Source organism: Pristiophorus japonicus, chromosome 21, assembly GCF_044704955.1.
Source record: "Pristiophorus japonicus isolate sPriJap1 chromosome 21, sPriJap1.hap1, whole genome shotgun sequence".
In the NCBI taxonomy this organism is placed as follows: domain Eukaryota; kingdom Metazoa; phylum Chordata; class Chondrichthyes; family Pristiophoridae; genus Pristiophorus; species Pristiophorus japonicus.
The window spans coordinates 67,041,527-67,067,561 of NC_091997.1; the positions used below are offsets into that span (position 1 = coordinate 67,041,527).

The window sequence follows — 26,035 nt, forward strand, 5'->3', positions numbered from 1 at the left end:
CACAACCACCTGCCTCATCGTGGATCCCCTGAACCCAACTGGCTGGGGTTTTATTGAGTCTTGTGAACATCATGTGACTGGCTAAGCCACTCACAATGCAACAGCTCTACAACTATTTTAGTTGATCTGTAAATCAAATGCCTCCTTATTAAAGCGGCACACAAACTGACAAATAAACAAATTAACATTTGCCCATCAACTTAAATCAAATTAAAATGCACTCCAGTCCCTCTGGTGCCCACCTCTCGCGGAAGGCCGCGAGCGTACCGGTGGACACCGCGTGCTCCATCTCCAGGGACACCCTGGCTCGGATGTAAACGCGGAAGAGAGACAGGCAGTCGGGCTGAATGACCCACTCGACCGCCCGCTGCCTGGACCGGCTGATGGCCCCCTTGGCCGTGCCCGGGAGCAGTCCTACGAGGAGGCCTTCCGACCTGCCCGCTCTCCTCCGCACAGGGTGCCCAAAGATCAGGAGTGTGGGACTGAAGTGCAACCAGAATTTGAGGAGCAGCCCCTTCAAATAATGGAACAGGAGCTGCAACCTCACACACTCAATAAAAACATGGAACACGGACTCTTCCAGACCGCAGAAATTATAGGCAGCCTGGGAGCCCGTGAACCGACTTAAAAACTTATTGCTCTGTGCAACACCCTCCAGGCCAAGTCCCCAATAAATAGTGGGAGGACTCCCATGTAGAGTGCACTCCATTGGGGACCCCCGTCTCCTCCGGATAGCAAGATGGTGTGCCATGGCGTGTCCGGACGGCAGACGAGGATGGCAAGGTGGAGAGTGTGCAGGAGCAGCCCGTACAAAACCTGTGAGCATACTCACAGGTGCATACATTACAGAGGGGAAAAGCCAACTTAGGCTATATTGAAACAACGGCATTTTCAATAACCACAAACGTTTCTGTCTCTATTACCACGTTTAGTAGATTATTCCGACAGAAAGACAGAGTGATGAAGATGAATAGTTTTTTTTTTTAATTGCGCATATGGAAATAAAGGCAAATGGGCTTCTGGGGGCATTGAACATAAAAGCAAAGAAGTGATGTTGAATTTGTGCCAAGATATCAGATAGGCTATTGATGGGAATATGGTGGCAAGTTCAGGGCATATAGGAAGGGTGTTAAGAGTCTTGGAAAAGGGTACAGTGAAGAACGATACCACATATGAGTGGGTTGTCCCATGAGAAGAGATTGAGCCTACACTCTCTGGAGTTTAGAAGAATGAGGTGATCTCATTGAAACAAGTAAGATTCTGAGGGGGATTGACAGGGTAGATGCTGAGAGGTCAGAGTGTCTAGAATCAGGGGTCACACAGTCTCAGGATAAAGCGAAGGCCATTTAAGGCTGAGATGAGGAGAAATTTCTTCACTCAGAGGGTTGTGAATCTTTGGAATTCTCTGCCCCAGCTGTGGAGGCAGAGTCTCTGAATATATTCAAGACTGAGATCGATAGATTTTTGGACTCTACGGAATCAAGGGATATGGGGATCGAGCGGGAAAGTGGAGTTGAGGTCGAAGATCAGCCATGATCTCATTGAATGGCGGAGCAGGCTCGAGTGGCCGAATGGCCGACTCCTGCTCCCAATTCCTAGGTGAGGCTCGAGTGGAGTATAAACGCCGGCATGGACTGGTTGGGCCGAATGGCCTGTTTCTGTGCCGTATATCCTGCGTAATTCTATGTTTTCGTTATGAAGTAAAGCTTGAAATATTGGAGGATTTATTTACTGGAAGAGAAAAGATTAAAGATTAAAAGGAGGATCAGATAAAGCTTTTCAAAATTATGAAAGGCTTTTAGAGGATAAATAGTGACGGGTTATTTATATCGCTATTGGGGGCGGGGGGAGCGATGGATGGTCTCAGTATCATCACTGGAATAATGAAGTCGGAACTTAGAAGAAATGTTTTCACAGAGGTTTATTAGAGCAAAGAATGTTTTACCACAAGTGACTACTGATGCATACATACAACATCATTTAAATAGAAATTGGGTAAGAATTTGAAAAGGATATGAGTTGGATATGGGGAAGGGGATTAGAATAGACAGCTCCAATTAAATAATTACTGCCAGCATTGGAATGAAGGCTTTTTTCAGTGCTTAAATTCTATGATTCTGAGGCACAAACTTCAAACTTTTAGTTTTAATTTTGCATTTAATAATAATTCTGTTTAAAAAAGAAAGCCCATCCCAGCTGGCCTGATGATTCAGTCAGCCAGAGTAATTCATCTATCCCGATCGTGAGAGCCCCTGATCGAACCACAGTCAGCCTGAATCGGCAGATCTCATCTTGTGCCCCAGTTCAGGGCCTACAATCTGTCCCGTGCCCCCCACCCCTGACCCCCTTCCAGGTTTAGGGAGGGGGGGGGACTCTGCCGGGGCTCCTGCTCCCGATCTATTTCAAGAGATCCCAGTCGGAGAATAGTGGACCTCGGGAACAGGCTGCGGTCCCGTGCAGTGGAAGCCGATTTGTTGAATCCCTTTGTAATGCATTTGCTTCATGGGTTCTTTGCTTAAGAATTCAAAGCTATTAAGAACTAATTGGTTTATTAACAAAGGTTTAACAATCACACTGCACATTACCAGTTCATCCACCAGGCTCACAACTGCATACCTCATCGTGGATCCCCCAAACCCAACTGGCCGGGGTTTTATTGAGTCTTGTGACCATCATGCGACTGGCTAAACCACTCACCATGCAACAGCTCTACAACTATTTTGTTGAACCTATAAACCAAGTGCCCCCTTATTAAAAAGGGCATTAAAACCGACAAATTAAACTTTTAACTTTAAACGGTCAAATTAAAATTTGGTTGCCGGGGGTGATGATGCACTCCAGTCCCTCCGGCGCCCACCTCTCGTGGAAGGCCGCGAGCGTACCGGTGGACACCGCGTGCTCCATCTCCAGGGACATTCTGGCTCGAATGTAGCTGTGGAAGAGAGGCAGGCAGTCGGGTTGAATGACCCCCTTGACCGCCCGCTGCCTGGGCCAGTTAATGGTCACCTTGGCCATGCCCAGGAGCAGTCCTACGAGGAGGCCTTCTGACCTGCCCGCTCCCCTCCGCGCAGGGTGCCCACAGATCAGGAGTGTGGGACTGAAATGCAGCCCAGAATTTGAGGAGCAGCCCTTTCAAATATTGGAACAGGGGCTGCAACCTGACATAAACATGGAACACGGACTCTTCCAGACCGCAGAAATTACAGGTGGCGCATACTCATAGGTGTGGATATTACATCCTTCAAGCGAGAGCTGGACCTGTTTCTAGCTGGGGGGAGTGGGTGAAAATCACGTCATACACAAGGTAGGTACCGCAGGGAATTCAGGGCCAGAGTGATCGCCTGGACTAGTTTCCATCAGAGAGGTATTTCACAGATTTACCCCTCCCTCCAGGTTGGCCCGGTTTTTTAAAATCTGTTTTTTTCCCCGCCTCTACCAGGAGATCACATGGTTTTGGGTGGGGAGGGGAATGTGTATATTGTGATACACAGGGTATCACAACTGTGTGGGGCAGACTGGATGGACCATTGTTCGTGTTTGCACCAAGAGATCAGGTAAGAAAGGGAATGAGATTGATTATGATGCCTTCCACTGTTGCATATCCTGCTGACATTCACTATCTAAGCTCACACATGAAAAATGGACACTTAGGCAAGGTACCCGAGAGCTGCCCTTGTCAACGGTACCATACAAGTCAGAGCCTTCAGGAGAGGAGGAGAAAAATAGTAAGGACAAGAAAACCTCTCGGCTTAAGTTAGTAGCCACAGAACCTACCTGTTGCTGCACATGTCCAGTGTACTGCTCAACAAATTCGGTGAAGCGTATGTAGTCGGTGCCTAACTTGCACAGACGATTTAAGACACTGGTCTCACTGGGGTGAAGGAACGGCAGATCCTGAGATACCTAGGTACGGACAGAGATAACACTGTCAACTCTGCACAAGTCTTAACAAGTTCCTGAATAACAACTTTGTTCGGTGCCATTTGCATAGAACATTCCAAGGAGCTTCTCAGAGGAGAGATTAGTTAAGTCACTCTTGAGGCCAATAATATACATAGAAACATAGAAAATTAGTGCAGAGTAGGTCATTCGGTCCTTCGAGCCTGCACCGCCATTCAATATCATGGCTGATCATGCAACTTCAGTACCCCACTCCATACTTTCTCTCCATGATCCCTTTAGCTGTAAGGGTCGCATCTAACTCCTTTTTGAATATATTTAGTGAATTGGCCTCAACAACTTTCTGTGGTAGAGAATTCCACAGGTTCACAACTCTGAGTGAAGAGGTTTCTCCTCATCTCGGTCCTAAATGGCTTACCCCTTATCCATAGACTGTGACCCCTGGTTCTGGACTTCCCCAACATCAGGAACATTCTTCCTGCACCCAACCTGTCCAATCCAGTCAGAATTTTATATGTTTCTATGAGATCCCCTCTCATTCTTCTAAATTCCAGTGAATATAAGCCTAGTCGATCCAGTCTTTCTTCATATGTCAGTCCTGCCATCCTGGGAATCAGTCTGGTGAACCTTCGCTGCACTTCCTCAATAGCAAGAATGTCCTTCCTCAGGTTAGGAGACCAAAATATAACTCAAACCAAGGCTTGTATAGCACTGATATCTTGTAACTATTAGCTTTGGATTGTGCGTAAAGCCCATGAATGCTTAAGCTAGAGTTTACAACAACCAGTACAGACGATGGATTGCGTCATTCTAAATTGTCTATCTATGCAAATCTATGGTTCCCCCATCACAGTATCCAACTGCCTCTTGAATGATTTTGGAGCTTTGCCTCTACTGCTCTATATAACAGGAGCAGGAGTAAGCCATACGGGCCAGGTCCACCATTCAATAAACCACACTGTCCGCTTGCCGGACACGAGACTCCCAAAGCAAGCACTCTACTCGGAACTCCTACATGGCAAGCGAGCCCCAGGTGGGCAGAGGAAACATTTCAAGGACACCCTCAAAGCCTCCCTGATAAAGTGCAACATCCCCACCGACACCTGGGAGTCCCTGGCCAAAGGCCGCCCTAAGTGGAGGAAGAGCATCCGGGAGGGCGCTGAGCACTTCGAGTCTCGTCGCCAAGAGCATGCAGAAATCAAGCGCAGGCAGCGGAAGGAGTGTGCGGCAAACTAGTCCCACCCTCCCTTTCCTCCAACGACTGTCTGTCCCACCTGCGACAGAGACTGTAATTCCCGAATTGGACTGTTCAGTCATCTGAGAACTCACTTTTGGAGTGGAAGCAAGTCTTCCTCGATTTCAAGGGACTGCCTATGATGATGGGCTGATCTTCTATCTCAACACTTTCTTGCCCTATCCCCAGATCAATGTTCCCTTTAAGCTGTGTGGCCACGTGGCACTCTGAGGTATACATGCCTATGCTAAGTTTTTTCAGATGGTTACCTGGGACTGACCAAACCGTACGAACGGTGTCCAGTTCTGGTCGCAGGGTAGATACTCAAGCACCAGAGGCAATGCAGAAAGCAGCCACGAGGCTGATATCTGGCAGTACTGGGTGATCAGGTGGCTTCACACTCATTTGGGCAGTTTTGTTTTAAAAACCTGTGCTGGAAAAAGTGACTTTGAGCGAGGAGCCTAATCCTTGGACAAGTTTGTGTCATCCGTACAGCAGCCGCCCGCCAACTGCTAACCATCAGCACTAGCGGAGCAGGCTCAAGGGGCCGAATGGCCTACTCCTGCTCCTAATTCTTATGTTCTTATTGCCCCCACGCCCCGCTTCTGGCCTCCAGCTCTCACATGGCTGCTCATTGCCTGGCCGCTCATTGCCTGGCCGCACCCAGCCACCATCCCTCATTCATTCTGTTTCCGACAGGGATACAACTGGTCCGAAGTTTCCTTCTGATTGGTGCGGAGGCGTTGCTTGGTTGCCACGGAACCCCTGGGAAACCCATTGTCTGAGTGGGAGCTCTGATTGGTTGTCACCATTGGGGCGGTGTGAAGCTTGTAATTTTGTGTACACAAGTTCTCTGGATATCTTTTGTCCTTACGCAGAGCCTTCATCAGAATTCAGGTACGTTAGATTTTTTTAATGTTTTAAATAAAAAGTCTTGCATTTATATAGCACCTGCCACAATCTCAGGATGTCCCAAAGCGCTTTACAGCCAATGAATTACTTCAGAAGTGTAGTCATTGTTGTAATGTAGGAATAGTGTAGTTAGATAGAAATGCAAACGGTGATTGATACAGTACAAATTATATTCTTGAATTAAAATAACAAACTTGTAAAACATTATTTTTCTTCGACCGGTTCAAACGCAGTAGCCTAAATTGACCACTCTGCTACCCGTAACACATTGTGTGTGTTTGTGCGCTGATCGTTCTAATACCTTAAGATAAAAATATACAGTACTAACAGACTTGAAAGCATCATGTTTATTGGGCTACCTTTGAGTTAGTTAGGCATCATAATATTGGGCTAGTATTTGGTTGACTTTGGATATTATAAAAATTCTGTCAATTTTTGAATTGGGGCCTCGATCGAGTGGACAAGAAGGACCTATTTCCCTTAACAGAGGGGTCAACAACCAGAGGGCATAGATTTAAAGTAATTGGTAAGAGGTTTAGAGGCGATTTGAGGGGAAATTTCTTCACCCAGAGGGCGGTGGGGGTCTGGAACTCGCTGCCTGAAAGGGTGGTAGAGGCAGAAACCCTCACCGCATTTAAAAAGTACTTAGATGTGCACCTGAAGCGTCGTAACCTACAGGGCTACGGGCCCAGAGCTGGAAAGTGGGATTAGGCTGGGTAGCTCTTTGTCGGCCGCCGCAGACACGATGGGTCAAAATAGCCTCCTTCCGTGCTGTAAATTTCTATGATTTTTATGAATTCTCATCCTTGGTGTCATGGGTTTCAGTTGTGAGAAGATTGGAGAGAGAGAGATGGTATCTGAAAGGTTGATCTTAGAGAGATGCGCAAGATAGTTAAAGGAATGGAATAGGTGAACCCAGAATATATATTTTTAAAATTTATTCACGGATGTGGGCGTCACTGGCAAGAGGAGCATTTATTGCCCATTCTTGAGATGGTAATGGTGGGCCTTCTTGAACCACTGCAGTCCGTGTGGTGAAGGTGCTCCTACAATGATGCAAGGCAGGGAGTTCAAGGATATAGACTCAGCGACGGTGAAGGAATGAATATGTCTATGTCAGGATGGTGTGCGAGTTGGAGGTAATGCCGTTTCATAGAAAAAAAACATAGAAAATAGGTGCAGGAGCAGGCCATTCAGCCCTGAACATTAGATTGTGGGAGTAGAACAAGAGGTCATAGGTTCATATGTATTCTATTAACGTGGTTGAAAGCTCATTTCAGGATCAACTATGACACCAAATTTGCGAACAGTCTGGTTTAGCCTCAGACAGAAGTTGGGGAGAGGGATGGAGTCAGTGTCTAGGGAATGGAGTTTGTGGCGGTTGGAGAAAATTTCTGCTCATCCAGAACTGGATGTCGGACAAGCAATCTGACAAGTTTGGAGGGGTCGAGAAAAGTGGTAGCGAGATAGAGCTGGGTGTCATCAGCGTACATGTGGAAACGCTGTGTTTTCAGATGATGTCGCCAAGGGACAACATACAGATGAGAAATAGGGGGGGGGGGGGTCACCGATAGATCCTTGGGGGACACCAGAGGTAACGATGCGGGGGGGCGGGAAGAGAAGCCATGTTTCTGGTGATTCTCTGGCTACGAGTTGATCAATAAGAATGGAACCAAGCAAGCGCAGTCCCATTTAACATTTATGCATGAAACATTTAACAGTTTAGATGTACATTGATAATTATTTTCTGGAGAAACTAAGATGATTTTGCACAGCGCTATTTCAACCAAGCACGAAGATAAAACAGATGATCTGGCCGTTATCACATTGCTGTTTGTGGGAACTTGCTGTGCACAAAATTGGTTTCCTACATTACAACTATCTTAAATGAAACGATGAAGCTGAGCGCCCCCTTTATTAAAGGGACACTTAGAACCCGCAAATGAAACTTTAGACCTAGCAGCTCAAATTAGAATTTGGTTGCCGGGGGTTGACGATGCACTCCAGTCCCTCCGGCGCCCACCTCTCGCGGAAGGCCACGAGCGTACCGGTGGGCACCGCGTGCTCCATCTCCCGGGGACACGCCGGCTCGGACGTAACCGCGGTGGAGAGGCCGGGCAGTCGGGCTGAACGACCCCCCCCCCTTGACCGCCTGCCCGCGGCCTGGACCGGCTGATGGCCCCCTTGGCCAGGGTTAGGGGTTAGGGGTTAGGGTTCATTGGCTGTGAAGCGCTTTTGGGGCGTCCTGAGGTGGTGAAAGGCGCTACAGAAATGCAAGTCTTTGCTGGTTATGTGGGTTGTTGGGGGGGGGGGCACCCACCAAGGCCTGCCGGTTGCCATGGTGACGCAGGCTCGCTCCCTCACCTGCAGGCCGCTGCGCTTGTTCCAGCCGAAGATGCTGCCCGGGTAGCCGCTCAGGGCCAGCAGCAGCTCGTGGATCATCTCCCCCCGGTACTCTCACTCTCACTCTCACTCTCCCCCCGCGCTCCGATCCGAATAAAAAGAAAGATCCGCCTTCACGCTCGCCGCCGGGCGAACTCATTGGCGCCTTCGTGCGCCGCCATCTTTGAGACTGGCAGCAAAACGGCTCGAAAATGGCGGTTGCCAGTCGCCGCCATATTTCCTCCTGGCAAGTGACCGCCGAAGTTGGATGTCGCCATCTTTAATGCTGGCGCGAACACTTTTTGCTCAGTACGGAACGGCGGCCATCTTTCTTGCTGGCAGAGACCACAGTTGAACTATACACTGACTTAAGCTCCTCAACTATTATGAAATAATGAAAGTAGGTCCAGCAGACTTTATTTCTACCTTCTTTTATATATATATTAACTTAAGCTCCTTAACTATGAGGAAGTAATGAATGTAGGTCTCACCATTGTAGGCTTGGCCCAATAACAACTATCTCCATTAATACTACATAGAATCTGCACAGGAACAGACTGTTTCATCCAACTTATCAGGTGGACGTAAAAGATCCCATGGCACTATTTCGAAGACGAGCAGGGAGTTCTCCCCGGTGTCCTGGGGCCAATATTTATCCCTCAATCAACATAAAAACACAGATTATCTGGTCATTATCACATTGCTGTGTGTGGGAGCTTGCTGTGTGCAAATTGGCTGCCACGTTTCCCACATTACAACAGTGACTACATTCCAAAAGTACTTCATTGGCTGTAAAGCGCTTTGGGATGTCCGGTGGTCGTAAAAGATGCTATATAAATGCAAGACCTTTTTTTCTTTTTATGCCAATGTTTATACTCCATGCAAGTCTCTTTGAACTTAATTGCCTCTTGTTACTCTGACCTGTATCCCTCCGTTCCCTTCGCTCTCATGTATGCAACATATCGCTTTAACATTTAAAAATCTCAAAACACCTTACAAAAGAAGAAAGAAAGACTTGCATTTCTATAGCACCTTTCGTGACCACCAGACATCCCAAAGCACAAAGCAGCCAATGAGGTACTTTTTGAAGTGTAGTCACTGTTATAATGTGGGATACACAGCAGCTAATTTGCGCACAGCAAGCTCCCACAAATAGCAATGTGATAATGACTAGATCATCTGTTTTGTTATGTTGATGGAGGGATAAATATTGGCCAGGACACTGGGGGTAACTCCCCTGCTGTTCCCTCAGTACTGCCCCTCCGACAGTGCGGCGCTCCCTCAGCACTGCCCCTCCGACAGTGCGGCGCTCCCTCAGTACTGCCCCTCCGACAGTGCGGCGCTCCCTCAGCACTGCCCCTCCGACAGTGCGGCGCTCCCTCAGCACTGCCCCTCCGACAGTGCGGCGCTCCCTCAGCACTGCCCCTCCAACAGTGCGGCGCTCCCTCAGCACTGCCCCTCCGACAGTGCGGCGCTCCCTCAGCACTGCCCCTCCGACAGTGCGGCGCTCCCTCAGCACTGCCCCTCCGACAGTGCGGCACTCCCTCAGCACTGCCCCTCCGACAGTGCGGCGCTCCCTCAGCACTGCCCCTCCGACAGTGCGGCACTCCCTCAGCACTGCCCCTCCGACAGTGCGGCACTCCCTCAGCACTGCCCCTCCGACAGTGCGGCGCTCCCTCAGCACTGCCCCTCCGACAGTGCGGCGCTCCCTCAGCACTGCCCCTCCGACAGTGCGGCACTCCCTCAGCACTGCCCCTCCGACAGTGCGGCACTCCCTCAGCACTGCCCCTCCGACAGTGCGGCGCTCCCTCAGCACTGCCCCTCCGACAGTGCGGCGCTCCCTCAGCACTGCCCCTCCGACAGTGCGGCGCTCCCTCAGCACTGCCCCTCCGACAGTGCGGCGCTCCCTCAGCACTGCCCCTCCGACAGTGCGGCGCTCCCTCAGCACTGCCCCTCCGACAGGGCGGCGCTCCCTCAGCACTGCACTGGAGTGTCAGCCTAGATTTTTGTGCTCCAGTCCCTGGGGTGGGACTTGAACCCACAACCTTCTGACTCAGAGGCGAAAGCACTGCCCACTGAACCACAGCTCAGGTGGGCAAAGGTGACAGAATGTGCCTGCAATTGTAGGACTTTTAATACACTAGATAGTTAATATAACTAGGAGGGAGAACTGAACGTCATTATTTCGAAACATAGAAAATAGGTGCAGGAGTAGGCCATTCGGCCCTTTGAGCCTGCACCACCATTCGATAAGATCATGGCTGATCATTCACCTCAGTACCCCTTTCCTGCTTTCTCTCCATACCCCTTGATCCTTTTAGCCATAAGGGCCATATCTAACTCCCTCTTGAATATATCCAATGAACTGGCATCAACAACTCTCTGCGGCAGGGAATTCCACAGGTTAACAACTCTCTTAATGAAGAAGTTTTTCCTCATCTCAGTCCTAAATGGCTTACCCCTTATCCCTAAATGGCTTACCCCTTATGTCCCCTGGTTCTGGACTTCCCCAACATCGGGAACATTCTTCCTGCATCTAACCTGTCCAGTCCCGTCAGAATTTTATATGTTTCTATGCGATCCCCTCTCATCCTTCTAAACTCCAGTGAATACAGGCCCAGTTGATCCAGTCTCTCCTCATATGTCAGTCCTGCCATCCCGGGAATCAGTCTGGTGAACCTTCGCTGCACTCCCTCAGTAGCAAGAACGCCCTTCCTCAGATTAGGAGACCAAAACTGAACACAATATTCCAGGTGAGGCCTCACCAAGGCCCTGTACAACTGCAGTTGGTTCTGACTTTATAATTCATTTTCCAACAACTAGCTCGTTTTTGACGCTTTTATTATTTTTTATGACAAGAGGACAGAAAATATTAATATTGAATATTCTATTTATCTAATATCTTTCTGGTGGTCTAGCTTTGGTTTAGAGAGGGATTTTTCTGACTTCTGTATGAACTTGCATTGTAGTTTGCTCCGGCAGCAGGCAGAGCTTTCTAGAGCCTCAGACGGTTTCGCCACCTCACTCCAGACTCCCAGTTTTGTCTCTAATAGGAACGCGTTTTTGTTGACGGTGAATTCCTTCATGTTGCCGTCGTCAGTGGCAGAAGTCCCCCCGCAGACGAACACCATGTCCCGGATCAGGCACATGGCGTGGCACACCTCTAGCTTGGTGTCGTTCGGGAGCAAGGGGATGCGCTTGGGCGTCTTGCTGGCCTTGAACTTCTGCAAGCTCACTTCGATGGTGTGTTTGTGGTTCTGCACGCTGAGGGTCAAGTCCCCTTGCAGCGAGATGACCGGCCTGTGCTTGAACTCGATGGGGAACGTCAAACTTTGTTTCACCTCCCCGGTTATGGTGTCGAAACAGTCCACCACTCCCACCCTGGAGATCCGGTCGTTGATCATACACCTCCCGGTCGCGATGTAGATGTACCGGTCGCCCTTGGTCACCACCTCGGCGCAGTCCATCGGCACGCTCATCCTTCCCACTGTCGTCCACTTTTCCTTCTTCTCGTCGTACCTGTAGATGGTGGAGATGTACTTCCTCGGTGCCACACTGCCCCCTACTGTGTACACGATCCCATTGCAGGCGATCATGGAGTGGAAGACCAGCCCCAGCGGAAGGTCCGGCAGTTTGCACCAAATGCTTTTGTCCAGGTCATACCTCCACGCCGACTTCAGGCTGGCGTTCTGCTCGTTGGTGCCGCCCGTCACATACAGGTACTTTCTCGTGCAGACGGCCCCCAAAGCCGCGGCCCGGTAAGGCATGTGGCTGACCTTAATCCACTTGTTCTCGTCGATGACGTAGGCGTAGATCGCGTTGCGGAAGCAGCCGTCGGAGCTCTGGCCCCCCAGGACAAGGACCACGTCCATCAGGGCTCCTTTCCGCTGAAAGTAGCAGAGGCTGCTGACGTTGTCCTGCTTGCGGTGGCTCAGCACGTCGACTATAGCGCACACGCAGGCCGTGTTGTTCTGGATCAAGGGCTCCTCGCTGCTGATGTCTGAGAGAACCTCGTCGGAGACAGCGTTCAGATAAATATTCGAGAAGAGCTTCGGAAAGTGACCCTTCCGGTCTTCTAAGTTATGGTTAGTCCACCTTACGATGGTCAGCAGGACCTGATCTTCATTGGCAGTGTGAAGGTCTTCATCTTTGACCAGCTTCAATAAGACGTGGTACGGGCAGTCCACAAACTCCTTTGTTCCGCTCAGGTGGAAGAATTGGTCTTTGAGGTACGAGTACACAATCACAGCCAGCTCGGGTAAATCGTAGGTCTCGGCCAGCATGAGAGTGTACATGTAGTTCTGCTTGTCAAGAACGAGCTCCAAATATTCCACGCAGTGGGACTTGAGCCGCTTGATCATGAAGTACTTGGCCCCCTTCAACAGGTCCTCCACATTTTTGTCAGCGATGATAATCTTACCCGTGTAGAAGTACTCCAGCAATTGCTCCACCGACACCGGGCTCATGTAGTCGATGTCGATGGTGACGGACAGCTCGTCCGAGGGCTGAATGTTGCAGCTGTAGATTAGGTCCTTGACGTAGGGGCTGACCGCGGTGAGGATGTTCTGGTGTGCCGAGAATGAATGGGTGCCCACGTTGATCACGACATCGCAGCACTCCTTATTTTGCCTCTGGGCGTTGAGAGCTTGCAAGATGTAGGCGCTGTGCCTGTGGTCATCAAATTCCAGCTTCATTCTCGGGCGGGCCAGGCGGTTTCTGAGAGAGGCTTCTGCGGAGGGGCCTCTGGAGGCAGGAGTTTGTTGTAACCAGGAAGTGAGGTAACAAGAAGAGGTGTGACCTCACAGTGCACGTGTGTGACCCTTACAGTCCACATACGTGGAACCTTGGTGATAAACGCATCAGGCAGTTGAATAATGACATAACATAACGTAGTATTGGTGGGGCCACACCTGGAGTACTGCGTACAGTTTTGGTCTCCGTATTTAAGGAAGGTTATACTTGCATTGGAGGCAGTTCAGAGAAGGTTCACTCGGTTGATTCCGGAGATGAGGGGGTTGACTTATGAGGAAAGGTTGAGTAGGTTGGGCCTGTACTCATTGGAGTTCAGAAGAATGAGAGGTGATCTTATCGAAGCATATAAGATAATGAGGGGGCTCGACAAGGTGGCTGCAGAGAGGATATTTCCACTCATGGGGAAACTAAAACTCGGGGGCAGAGTCTCAGAATAAAGGGCCGCCCATTTAAAACTGAAAAGAGGAGGAATTTCTTCTCTCAGAGGGTTGTAAATCTGTGGAATTCTCTGCCCCAGAGAGCTGTGGAAGCTGTGTCATTGAATAAATTTAAGGTGGAGAGAGACAAATTTTTGAGCGATAAGGGAGTGAAGGGTTATGGGGAGCGGGCGGGGAAGTGGAGCTGAGTCCATGAACAGATCAGCCATGATCGTATTAAATGGCGGAGCAGGTCGAGGGGCCGAATGGCCGACTCCTGCTCCTATTTCTTATGTTCTAATGAGCCTGGATTGCCCTCTCTGCAGTTGCATCCCCGCAGGTTGGGGCCATAAAAGGAGCGGAGGTGCGGTGGCCTGGGAGCAGCGTGGAGGTCACTTCAGGGGGCAGTGCGAGCTGGTGCAGGAGGGCGACGGCAGCGAAGAGTGACGTCGGCAAGATCCAGCTCAGTGATTGGAGCGTGGGCAGATACAGCAGGAGCGGTGAGAGACTGTGGAGGGACGTGATCGGGGCCCAGGAGAGGCGTGAGTTCAGGCCCAGGGGCAGCACGGGCCCAGCCCACACTGTGCGGTATGTGTGTACACTGGGTCCGTGCAGCAGAGCTGGTCTCCAGTCGTCCTGGTTAACCCTTGCCGCTGGACCAAGACCGAGCTCTGTCAAGCCCCGTGTGGTGGCTGGTGTGCAACGGTCACCCCACGTTAAACAAATCCACCCACAGACATCTTCCACCCTTCAACTGGAGTTCGGGATCCGGAGTATTAGGTCCTTCATTGAAACACCTGTGAACTCATCCCTTTTTTGACGTGGAAGCAAGTCATCCTCGCCTCGAGGGAGCGCCCATGATGGTGGACGATTGGAACGGTGGAATTTCTCCCTTCCCCCAACCGACTATCTCCTTTGCCCCGGGGTCAGGCTTGTTTTCAATATTTTCGACGATGTTGCTAGCTTAAGTTGGGAGCTCGCTGGGGAGTGGGGTGAGGGGGGGGGGTGTTGGGGGGGTGGGAGGGTGAGGGAGGGATTGGATATTGCTGCGGGATTCTAACACAGCAGCTCAACGTGCCGGGGATCCCAAACCTCCCAGGAACGAAAATGCCTCTGCTGAAGAATCGTCAAGAAATGTAGGTGGGAGCCTTCACCTGCTGCGTCGCCGTCCGTGTAGTGGCCTCCTGCAACCCTTTCAAATGCTTTCCCCCCACGTGACGTGTCACCCATTGACACTGGGCGCCCGTTGTATTCAGGGAGACATAACGTCTGGACTGGGCGAGGTGGGGAAAATGGGAGATGTGAGATCCCTTTGTGGTCGGTGCCTGACCTGAACAGCGCCGGTCCGTACCTGGGAGGCCATTGGGCGCAGGTGAGACCGGAAAATCTCACGGAAGTAGAAATTGTCGAAGATTGAGTCGACTGGGCCCATTACTCGCTGGAGTTTAGAAGAATGAGAGGTGCTCTCATTGAAACAAGATTCTGAGGGGACTTGACAGGGTAGATGCAGGGAGGATGTTTCCCCCCGGGCTGGGGAGTCTAGAACCAGGGGTCACACAGTCTCAGGATAAGGGGTCGGCCATTTAGGACGGAGATGAGGAGAAATTTCTTCACTCAGAGGGTGGTGAACCTTTGGAATTCTCTGCCCCAGAGGGCTGTGGAGGCTCAGTCGCTGAGTATATTCAAGGCTGAGATCGATAGATTTTTGGACTCGAGGGGAATCGAGGGATATGCGGATCGGGCGGGAAAGTGGAGTTGAGGTCGAAGATCAGCCGTGGTCTCACTGAATGGCGGAGCAGGCTCGAGGGGCCGAATGGCAACTCTTGCTCCTATGTCCCATGCTGCCTTTCAACTGCAGTGGTGAAACAGTGGGAAATTCTTGGCCCAATGCTGTTGCATCTCAAAAAATATTTTATACCGGGCTCTTACTCCCTTCAGAAGTGCAAGAAGGAGGCTTGGTAACCTAGCAACCGTATCCCACCTCAGATGGGTGCCTGTGCTGTGACTATACAAATTGAGTCAGGTGGCAATGACAACAACTTGTATTTATATAGCGCCTTTAACGTAGTAAAACGTCCCAGGGCGCTTCACAGGAGTGTCATAAAACAAAATTTGACACCGAGCCACATAAGGAGAAATTAGGGCAGGTGACCAAAAGCTTGGTCAAAGAGGTAGGTTTTAAGGAGCATGTTAAAAGAGGAGAGAGAGGTAGAGAGGCGGAGAGGTTTAGGGAGGGAGTTCCAGAGCTAGGGGCCCAGGCAGCTGAAGGCACGGCCACCGATGGTGGAGCGATTATAATCAGGGATGCTCAAGAGGGCAGAATTAGAGGAGCGCAGACATCTCGGGGGGTTGTGGGGCTGGAGGAGATTACAGAGATAGGGAGGGGCGAGGGCCATGGAGGGGTTTGAAAACAAGGATGAGAATTTTGAAATCGAGGCGTTGCTTAACCGGGAGCCAATGTAGGTCAGCGAGCACAGGGGGTGTGATGGGTGAGCGGGACTCGGTATGAGTTAGGACATGGGGCAGCGAACACAGGGGGCGATGGGTGAGTGGGACTCGGTGCGAGTTAGAATACGGGGCACAGGGGGTGATGGGTGAGCGGGATTTGGTGCGAGTTAGGACATGGGGCAGCGAGCACAGGGGGTGATGGGTGAGCGGGACTTGGTGCGAGTTAGGACATGGGGCAGTGAGCACAGGGGGCGATGGGTGAGCGGGACTCGGTGCAAGTTAGGACATGGGGCAGTGAGCACAGGAGGTGATGGGTGAGCGGGACTCGGTGCGAGTTAGGACATGGGGCAATGAGCACAGGAGGTGATGGGTGAGCGGGACTCGGTGCGAGTTAGGACACGGGGCAGCGAGTACAGGGGGTGATGGGTGAGCGGGATTTGCTGTGAGTTAGGACACGGGGCAGCGAGCACAGGGGGTGATGGGTGAGCGGGACTCGGTGCGAGTTAGGACATGGGGCAGCGAACACAGGGGGTGATGGGTGAGCGGGACTCGGTGCGAGTTAGGACACGGGGCAGTGAGCACAGAGGGTGATGGGTGAGCGGGACTCGGTGCGAGTTAGGACATGGGGCAGTGAGCACAGAGGGTGATGGGTGAGCGGGACTCGGTGCGAGTTAGGACATGGGGCAGTGAGCACAGAGGGTGATGGGTGAGCGGGACTCGGTGCGAGTTAGGACATGGGGCAATGAGCACAGGAGGTGATGGGTGAGCGGGACTCGGTGCGAGTTAGGACACGGGGCAGCGAGTACAGGGGGTGATGGGTGAGCGGGATTTGCTGTGAGTTAGGACACGGGGCAGCGAGCACAGGGGGTGATGGGTGAGCGGGACTCGGTGCGAGTTAGGACATGGGGCAGCGAACACAGGGGGTGATGGGTGAGCGGGACTCGGTGCGAGTTAGGACATGGGGCAGTGAGCACAGAGGGTGATGGGTGAGCGGGACTCGGTGCGAGTTAGGACATGGGGCAGTGAGCACAGAGGGTGATGGGTGAGCGGGACTCGGTGCGAGTTAGGACATGGGGCAGTGAGCACAGAGGGTGATGGGTGAGCGGGACTCGGTGCGAGTTAGGACATGGGGCAGTGAGCACAGGGGGTGATGGGTGAGCGGGACTTGGTGTGAGTTAGGACACGGTGCAGCCGAGTTTCGGATGATCTCAAGTTTACGTAGGGTAGAATGTGGGAGGCCACTCAGGAGTGTGTTGGAATAGGCAAGCCTGGAGGTAACAAAGGCATGGATGAGGGCTTCAATCAGCAATGTACTCTATGTGAGAGGCATACAGAGTGAGTGGTAGTTACATAGAAGGGCAGGACGATAGAAGAAAAGGGAGAGAGGGGATGAGTGAGAAAAATAGTCACCGACAGGTAGCAGACTAGACACGAGAAAGGGTGTGAGAGCTGTATAGAAAGAGAGAGACAGAATGAATGGAAAGAAAAGAGGAGAGAAGGGGAAAACAAATTTTACCAAGTCGGAGAGAGAAGCAGAGAGAAAGTCCGAGAGACAATTTTGTTTTAATTTTGCCCGTGGAGAATGCCACAAGAGATCAACGAGTTTGCAGTGAAGAAGTAATTACATTCTGTCTTCAGGCAATTGGCCCTGGTATGAACATTCTCAGTCTTATTCTTTTGCATCTTTTTAAATGAGCTTCATCCTACGTTTTTCAAAGATACCATTCATGGGGAAAGTGCTTCCTCTGCAGGCTGTCTGTTAACCAGAAGATTTACACAGGCTGGTGAAATTGTGAACCATTTTCGCGATTATCCTATGCCCATCGTCATCATCATAGGCGGTCCCTCGTATCGAGGATAACTTGCTTCCACGCCAAAAAGGGATGTGTTCACAGATGTTTCAATGAAGGACCTAATATTCGGATCCCGAACTACATCCTGAAGGGTGGAAGATGCCTGTGGGTGGACTTTTTTAACGTGGGGTGGCCGTTGCACACCAGCCACCACACGGGGCTTGACAGAGCGAGGTCTTGGTCCAGTGGCAAGGGTTAACCAGGACGACTGGAGACCTGCTCTGCTGCACGGACCCAGTGCGCCCACATATCGCAGTGTGGGCTGGGCCCGTGCTGCCCCTGGGCCCTCGCCTCTCGCCTATCCTGAGCCCTGATCACATCACTCCATGATCAGTCGCCACTCCTTCGCCCCAACCCCAACATGTAGCTAGCAACCACAACAGCTTGCATTTATATAGCGCCTTTAAAGTGGTAAAACGTCCCAAGGCGCTTCACAGGAGCGTTATCAAACAAAATTTGACACCGGACCACATAATGCGATATTAAGACTGATGACCAAAAGCTTGGTCAAAGAGGTAGTTTTTCAGAAGCGTCTTAAACGAGGAAAGGGAGGCGGCGGTATAGGGAGGAATTCTTGAGCATCCCTGATTATAATCGCTCCACCATCGGTGGCCGTGCCTTCTGTTGCCTGGGCCCCAAGCTCTGGAACTCCCTCCCTAAACCTCTCTGCCTCGCTACCTCTCTTTCCTCCTTGACGATGCTCCTTAAAACCTACCTCTTTGACCAAGCTTTTGGTCACCTGCCCTAATTTCTTCTCATGTGACTCAGTGTCAATTTTTTTTTCCTTGCAACACTGCTGTGAAGCGCCTTGAGACATTAAAGGCGCTATATAAATACAAGTTGTTGCTACTTTCAGTTGGGAATTTCTACTTTTATCTTTCTTTGTCCCTTTCCATAACTACTTTAAACCTAGTTATATTATGATCGCTATTACCGCGATGTCCTCACACACTCCACTTGACCTGCTTCATTCCTCATTGGGCTAGAAACATACTGATTAAGAAAGTTCTCCTGCACACATTTTAGGAATTCAGCACCCTCCTGCCCCTTTACACTGTGTCCCCCAGTCTGTATTAGGGAGATCGAAGTCCCCTACTATTACTGATCCATTATATAAATACAACTCATTGTTGTTGAGCTACTGTGAAACTTCCCGATACATCTCGCGAATTTCACTTCAAAATATTGAGTACGAAGAGCTCATTTTATATTACCAGGAAGCGCCAAAAGATATAATTTTCCTTGAAAGGGTACAAGTGCTGCATCTTTGATGAGTTCTGTGGGCTAGAGATTTGTCTCGGGCGGTGGGGCTGAGCGGGCAGTATTGGTTCATAGAAACATAGAAAATAGGAGCAGGAGTCTGCCATTCGGCCCTTCGAATCTGCACCGCCATTCAATGTTGTTATGTATGCATGCCAATGATGTAATGATGTACTGTAACACTAGACCTGAATGTACCTTCAGCCTGTATATACCTTACCTGTACACCAGAGGGTGCTGCTGCCGGAGACCTAAGGTCTATGAGTTGTCTCCTTGGTTGTCTTTGTTGCTTCAGTCCGGTTTTCTGGTTGGATCCATTTTGGTCCCTTCGAAAGTAACCTTGTTTTTCACACCTTCCTGCACCATTCGGTGCTGAATTTAATATAAAAACCCTGAAGCACAGCGCGGAGACTGCGGAGCCGAAGACCTTGGAACCCTTTTTCCACCAGGAGAAAGAATCCAATGATCAAGGAAGTCAGACTGCAGGTAACCCAGTATAAAAGGGAGCTCACCTCTTGGTGTCCTCACTCTAGGAGCTGCAATAAGGGACTAAGGTCACTACAGTTCAAGTGCCATACCCTTGTCTCATGGAGTCATCAACAGAGTGCCTACATACACAATAAATATGATCATGGTTGATCCTCTATCTCAACACCATATTCCCACTTTCTCCCCATACCCCTTGATGCCTTTTGTGTCTAGAAATCTATCTATCTCCCTCTTAAATATATTCAGTGACTTGGCCTCCACAGCCTTCTGTGGTAGAGAATTCCACAGGTTCACCACCCTCTGAGTGAAGAAATTTCTCCTCATCTCGGTCCTAAATTTCCTATCCCGTATCCTGAGACTGTGTGACCCCTTGTTCTAGACTTCCCAGCCCCGGGGAAACATCCTCCCCGCATCCAGTCTATCCAACCCCGTCAGAATTTTATACGTTTCAATGAGATCCCCTCTAATTCTTCTAAACTCTAGTGAATACAGACCTAGTCAACCCAGTAAGTGGAGCTGAGTCCACGGCCAGATCAGCCGTGATCTTGTTGAATGGTGGAGCAGGCTCGAGGGGCTAGATGGCCTACTCCTGTTCCTAATTCTTATGTTCTTATATTCTTATGTTCTTATTAATGTTGGGGAAGTCCAGAACCAGGGGTCACAGTCTAAGGATAAGGGGTAAGCCATTTAGGACCGAGATGAGGAGAAACTTCTTCACCCAGAGAGTGGTGAACCTGTGGAATTCTCTACCACAGAAAGTTGTTGAGGCCAATTCACTAAATATATTCAAAAAGGAGTTAGATGTAGTCCTTACTACTCGGGGGATCAAGGGGTATGGCGAAAAATCAGGAATGAGGTACTGAAGTTGCCTGTTCAGCCATGAACTCATTGAATGGCGGTGCAGGCTCGAAGTGCCGAATGGCCTACTCCAGCACCTATTTTCTATGTTTCTATGTTTCAAATCTCTCCTCATACAACAGTCCTGCCATCCCAGGAATCAGTCTGGTGAACCTTCGCTGCACTCCCTCTATGGCAAGTATATCTTTCCTTAGGTAAGGAGACCCAAACTGCACAGGCTCAGCAGGCCCTTGTGCGTGGCACCTGGTGTTCAGTTCCATTGGCGGCGTATAACGGGCGTTTGATCCGACACCGCCCGTTTAACGCCATCGCCCGAGACACACTTCAAGCCCCGGGTGTTTTGCGGGGCAGTTGATGCAGGCGGCTGATATAATGTGGGGCAAGTATAGGTCAGTATGAGGAGGTGCGTTTTGGTAATCGCAATAAGGAGGCCACCTACTCCTTGGGAAAATAAGTGTCTGCGTGGGGTAGAGGAGCAAAGAGATCGAGTGCTACAGATTCACAAATCACTGAAAGTAGCGACACAGGTTAACAAAGAAAAAGACTTGCTTTTATATAGCGCCTTTCACGACCACCGGACGTCTCAAAGCGCTTTACAGCCAATGAAGTACGTTTTGAAGTGTAGTCACGGTTGTAATGTGGGAATAATAACAAGGCCAGGACACATGCGGACCAAGCACTGAGGTTCATTTATAGAGGAATAGAATTGAAGAGAAGAGAAGATATGTTAAAATAACCTTGCTTAGAGCACAGCGCACAGTTCTGTGCTCCATATCACAAAAATGATATAGAAAGAAAGACTTGCATATATATAGCGCTTTTCACAACCAGTGGACAGCATTTTACAGCCAATGAAGTAAACTTGGAGTGTAGCCACTGTTGTAATATACGAAACGCAGCAGCCAATCTGCGCACAGCAAGCTCCCACACACAGCAATGTGATAATGACCAGATCATCTGTTTTAGTGATGTTGATTGAGGGATAAATATTGGCCCCAGGACACCAGGGATAACTCCCCTGCTCCTCTTCGAAATAGTGCTATGGGATCTTTCATGTCCACTTGAGAGCGCAGACAGGGCCTGGGTTTAACATCTCATCCGAGAGACGGCACCTCCAACAGTGCAGCACTCCCTCAGTACTGCACTGGAGTACCAGCCTCGATTTGTGTGTTCAAGTTCCTGGAGTGGGATTTGAACCCATGATCTTCTGACTCAGAGGCGAGGATGCTGCCCTCTGAGCCATGGCCGACACTATAACTGATACAGAGCAATGAGCCCTCTTATTTGCGGACTAAGTGCGCGGTCCCTTTACATTAGCCGCGTGGTATCTCCCAGCGGCAGCAGACAATGAGCAGCTTGCGCGGGACCTCCCATTGGCGCACGGCCGCAGGGGGAACATTGCCACAGAGGCTCTGGAGAAGGTGCGAAAAAGATTTACAAGGGTGATAACAGAACTGAGAGGTTATAACCATCAGGAAAGTCTCAGCAGGCTGGGCTCTTGTCTCCAGAAAAGGCAAGGCTGAGGGAGTGACCCGATAGGGGTCTTTTAAATGATGAAAGGGTTGATAGGGTAGATGTAGAGAAAGTGTTTCCACTTGTGGGCGAGACCAAAACTAAGGCCCATAATTATAAGATGGTCATCAATAAATCCAATGGGGAATTCAGGAGAAACTTCTTTACCCAGAGAGCGGTGAGAATGTGGAACTTGCTGTCACAGGGAGGGGTTGAGGCGAATAGTATCGATGTATTTAAGCATATGAATGAGAAAGGAATAGAAGGGTATGGCTCAGTGTGTAGCATACTCACCTCTGAGTGGATGCAGAGAGGATATTTCCACTCATAGCAGGAACTAAAACTAGGGGACCTGGTCTCAGAATAAGGGGTCGCCCATTTAAAACTGAGATGAGGAGGAATTTCTTCTCTCAGAGGGTTGTAAATCTGTGGAATTTTTTGCCCCAGAGAGCTGTGGAGGCTGGGTCATTGAATATATTTAAGGCAGAGGTAGACAGATTTTTGAGTGATAAGGGAGTGAAGGATTATGGGGAGCGGGCAGGGAAGTGGAGCTGAGCCCATGATCAGATCAGCCATGATCTTATTGAATGGCGGAGCAGGCTCGAGGGGCCGAATGGCCGACTCCTGCTCCTATTTCTTATGTTCTTATGCTGCTGGGGTGAGATGAAGAGGGGCGGGAGGAGGCTGGTGTGGAGCATAAACCCCGGCACGGACCTGTTGGGTGGGCTGTTTCTGTGCCGCATATCCTATGTAATGCTTGGTCAGTCACATGCTGGTCAGACCTGCCACCTTCCCTGTGCTTTCAAGGTGCTGTAAAGGAATAGAAATACAGGAATTTATCTTTGAAAGTGCACACAAAAGGTTTGTTAGGATGTGTGTGCATAGATGTGAGAATTTTAATATGTATTTAAATGATACAAATATTTTTATATGAATTGATGACACTGAAATATTCTGAATATGAATTGCAGAAGCCAATAGATGTATAAGGACTGCGTGGGAAGGGGGCCAAATAATTTCCTAATGCCTTAACTTCCATCAGCCACAGTTTAAAATTCTCCACTAATACTGCGATATAGATTTTGACAGAAAAGAACCATCTGTTGGGGTTGAATGATGTTAATGCACATTGGATTGTCATGAAGGGATGCTAGTTTGGAGGGATTAATGTCAGCATTATACTTCACAAAGGCCATAGAGCGACTTTAAACAACATGTTCACCATGGCTCACGTTGCGTTGTATGTGGGGCATCTGAAGAAATGATTTTGGGAGCGATTGTGCTGGTCCTGTTCCTCATGCCGACATAAAGTAGAGTTGAGCAGAAAGTTTTGCAATATTGGCAAGCAGCGCTATTTATTTTTAATATTCATTCTCGGGATGTGGGTGTCGCTGGCAGGGCCAGCATTTATTGCCCATCCCTAATTGCCCCTTGAGAAGGTGGTGGTGGTGAGCCGCCTTCTTGAACCGCTGCAGTCCGTGTGGTGAAGGTGCTCCCACAGTGCTGTTAGGGAGGGAGTTCCAGGATTGTGACCCAGCAACGATGAGGGAACGGCCGATATATTTCCAAGTTGGGATGGTGTGTGACTTGGAGGGGAACGTGGAGGTGGTGGTGTTCCCATGCGCCTGCTGCCCTTGTCTTTCTTGGTGGTAGAGGTCGCGGGTTTGGGAGGTGCTGCCGAAGAAGCCTTGGTGAGTTGCTGCAGTGCATCTTGTAGATGGTGCACACTGCAGTCACGGTGCGCCGGTGGTGGAGGGAGTGAGTGTTGAAGGTGGTGGGTAGCGTGCCCATCGAGCGGGCTGCTTTGTCCTGGATGTTGATCGAACCTCTTGTGTGTTGTTGGAGCTGCACTCATCCAGGCAAAGAATAATCATGGCAGGTCACATTTAAATATATTGATATCATCTAAATAAGATGGCTGTGGGTAATAATTGAAGTAAGCACCAAGCTGTAGTCAGAATCCCTGCAGTTTAAAGCAAAAGGGTTTCCTTAGCTTTCACAGACACTGGGGGTGAAAGGTGAGCATCAACTCTAATTGGGCGTTCATGTAAGGGTTAGGGCATCGGCAGCCCATTTTATCCTCACCCAACTTTTTTTTCCAGGTTGAATTTCATCTCCACTGTGTCTTATTCAGGGTACAAGTGGGCCGGGCTATCTCAACAACAACAACTTGCATTTATACGGCGCCTTTAACATTGTAAGACGTCCCAAGGTGCTTCAGAGGAGCGATTACCAAACAAGAGTTGACACTGAGACACACAAGGAGATATTAGGACAGGTGACCAAAAGCTCCGTCACCGTGGTGGGTTTTAAGGAGCGCCTTAAAAGAAGAGAGAGAGGCGGAGAGGTTTAGGGAGGGAATTCCAGAGCTTAGGGCACAGGCAGCTGAAGGCACGGCCGCCGATGGTCAAGCGATTAAAATCGGGGAATGCGCAAGAGGTCTGAATTGGAGGAGCGCAGAGATCTCGGAGGGTTGTGGGGCTGGTGGAGGTTACAGAGATAGGGAGGGGGCGAGGCCATGGAGGGATTTGAGCACAAACCTGTGACATAGCTGCTTCAGTGAGTAAATGCACCGGCCAGATATGGTACGGAGTGCCACAGAGACCACAAAGGTCCACGTTTGGATCGCCAGTCTGTACTGAGTGCACTGATCTTGGCTAGTGCTGCAATAGAGGCAACACCATTGATTATAGTCTTCTTTTTAACCAGTTATTGTTACATTACCAAGCTCTGTGTTGATTTTAATCTTTATGATTGCTTGTCCCTTCACCCTATAAATCATCTCTGCAGTTATTAACTCACAAAACACATTAACATATTTCTCATTGGTTACTGATGCCAAGAATCTAATCAGCATGGAGTTGACATGGAATTCGTGATTTGATGTCACAGAACACAACTGATTTTCCCATCCATTTCCGAAAAACACACAGCCTCTAATGAGGCACATGTCACAGATAAATTGAGAGATGAGATGAGCCGGACACTCCATGGTCCAATATGCTAAAATGTATTGAAATAATAACGTTTTATCTCCTGCTCTAGCTCAGTTATTGTCGGATGGGCGATGCTCTCGTTCCATTAAAACCCTTTGTGTCTTTATCGATATCACTGTGGGGATTGTTGCACTCCGTATTCCTTTCTTGTTCCTCATCAGTTCTAGATGCATCGTCCTTTGCATCATTCTTCCCCCCTGCATTCATTGAAACATAGAAAATAGGTGCCGGATTAGGCCATTCGGCCCTTTGAGCCTGCACCACCATTCAATATGATCATGGCTGATCATGCAACTTCAGTACCCCTTTCCTGCTTTCTCTCCATACCCCCTGATCCCTTTAGCCGTAAGGGCCACATCTAACTCCCTTTTGAATATATCCAATCAATTGGCCTCAACAACTTTCTGTGGTAGAGAATTCCACAGGTTCACAACTCTCTGAGTGAAGAAGTTTCCCCTCATCTCGGTCCTAAATGGCTTACTCCTTATCCTTAGACTGTGACCCGTGGTTCTGGACTTCCCCAACATCGGGAACATTCTTCCTGCATCTAATCTGTCCAATCCCGTCACACTCTCTTGAAGACTAATCATAGCGACTCCAACTCAAACTTATTTTTCTCTAGGACTTCAAAACTGTGGCTCTCCTCACCACCCTCAGTCCTCCCTTTCTGCTCCCATTGACAAGTTTCTAAACCCCAATCCTGCTGTCACCTAATTGCTTCTTCTGGATTTTTCTCGTCTTCTTTCCCACTCTTTTCAACATTGATCGGTTTTTATATTCGTTCCTGGGATGTGGGCGTTGCTGGCAAGGCCGGCATTTATTGCCCATCCCTAATTGCCCCTTGAGAAGGTGGTGGTGAGCCGCCTTCTTGAACCGCTGCAGTCCGTGTGGTGAAGGTGCTCCCACAGTGCTGTTAGGGAGGGAGTTCCAGAATTTTGACCCAGCGACAATGAAGGAACGGTGATGAAAATTCCAAATCAGGATAGTGCACGATTTGGAGGGGAACGTGGAGGTGGTGGTGTT

General features: G+C 49.7%; 2 protein-coding genes across 2 annotated transcripts in view; both read right to left on the minus strand.

Annotated features, from left to right (window-relative positions):
• The window catches only part of tubgcp4 (tubulin gamma complex component 4), a 93,275-nt gene extending 84,665 nt beyond the window's left edge, over positions 1-8,610 (minus strand). Inside the window, exons 1-2 of the mRNA XM_070863955.1 lie at positions 8,411-8,610; positions 3,775-3,903 (exon numbers count right to left, since the gene is read on the minus strand). Coding sequence (XP_070720056.1) covers positions 3,775-3,903; positions 8,411-8,488 — 207 coding nt within the window. The 5' untranslated portion in view covers positions 8,489-8,610. The remainder of the gene's footprint in view (positions 1-3,774; positions 3,904-8,410) is intronic.
• Positions 8,611-11,319: 2,709 nt separating this feature from the next.
• LOC139233553 (calicin-like) lies at positions 11,320-13,122 on the minus strand. Its single transcript, XM_070863956.1, has one exon. The coding sequence runs from the start codon at positions 13,120-13,122 to the stop codon at positions 11,320-11,322; it is 1,803 nt and encodes a 600-aa protein (XP_070720057.1).
• Between the last annotated feature and the right edge of the window lie 12,913 nt (positions 13,123-26,035).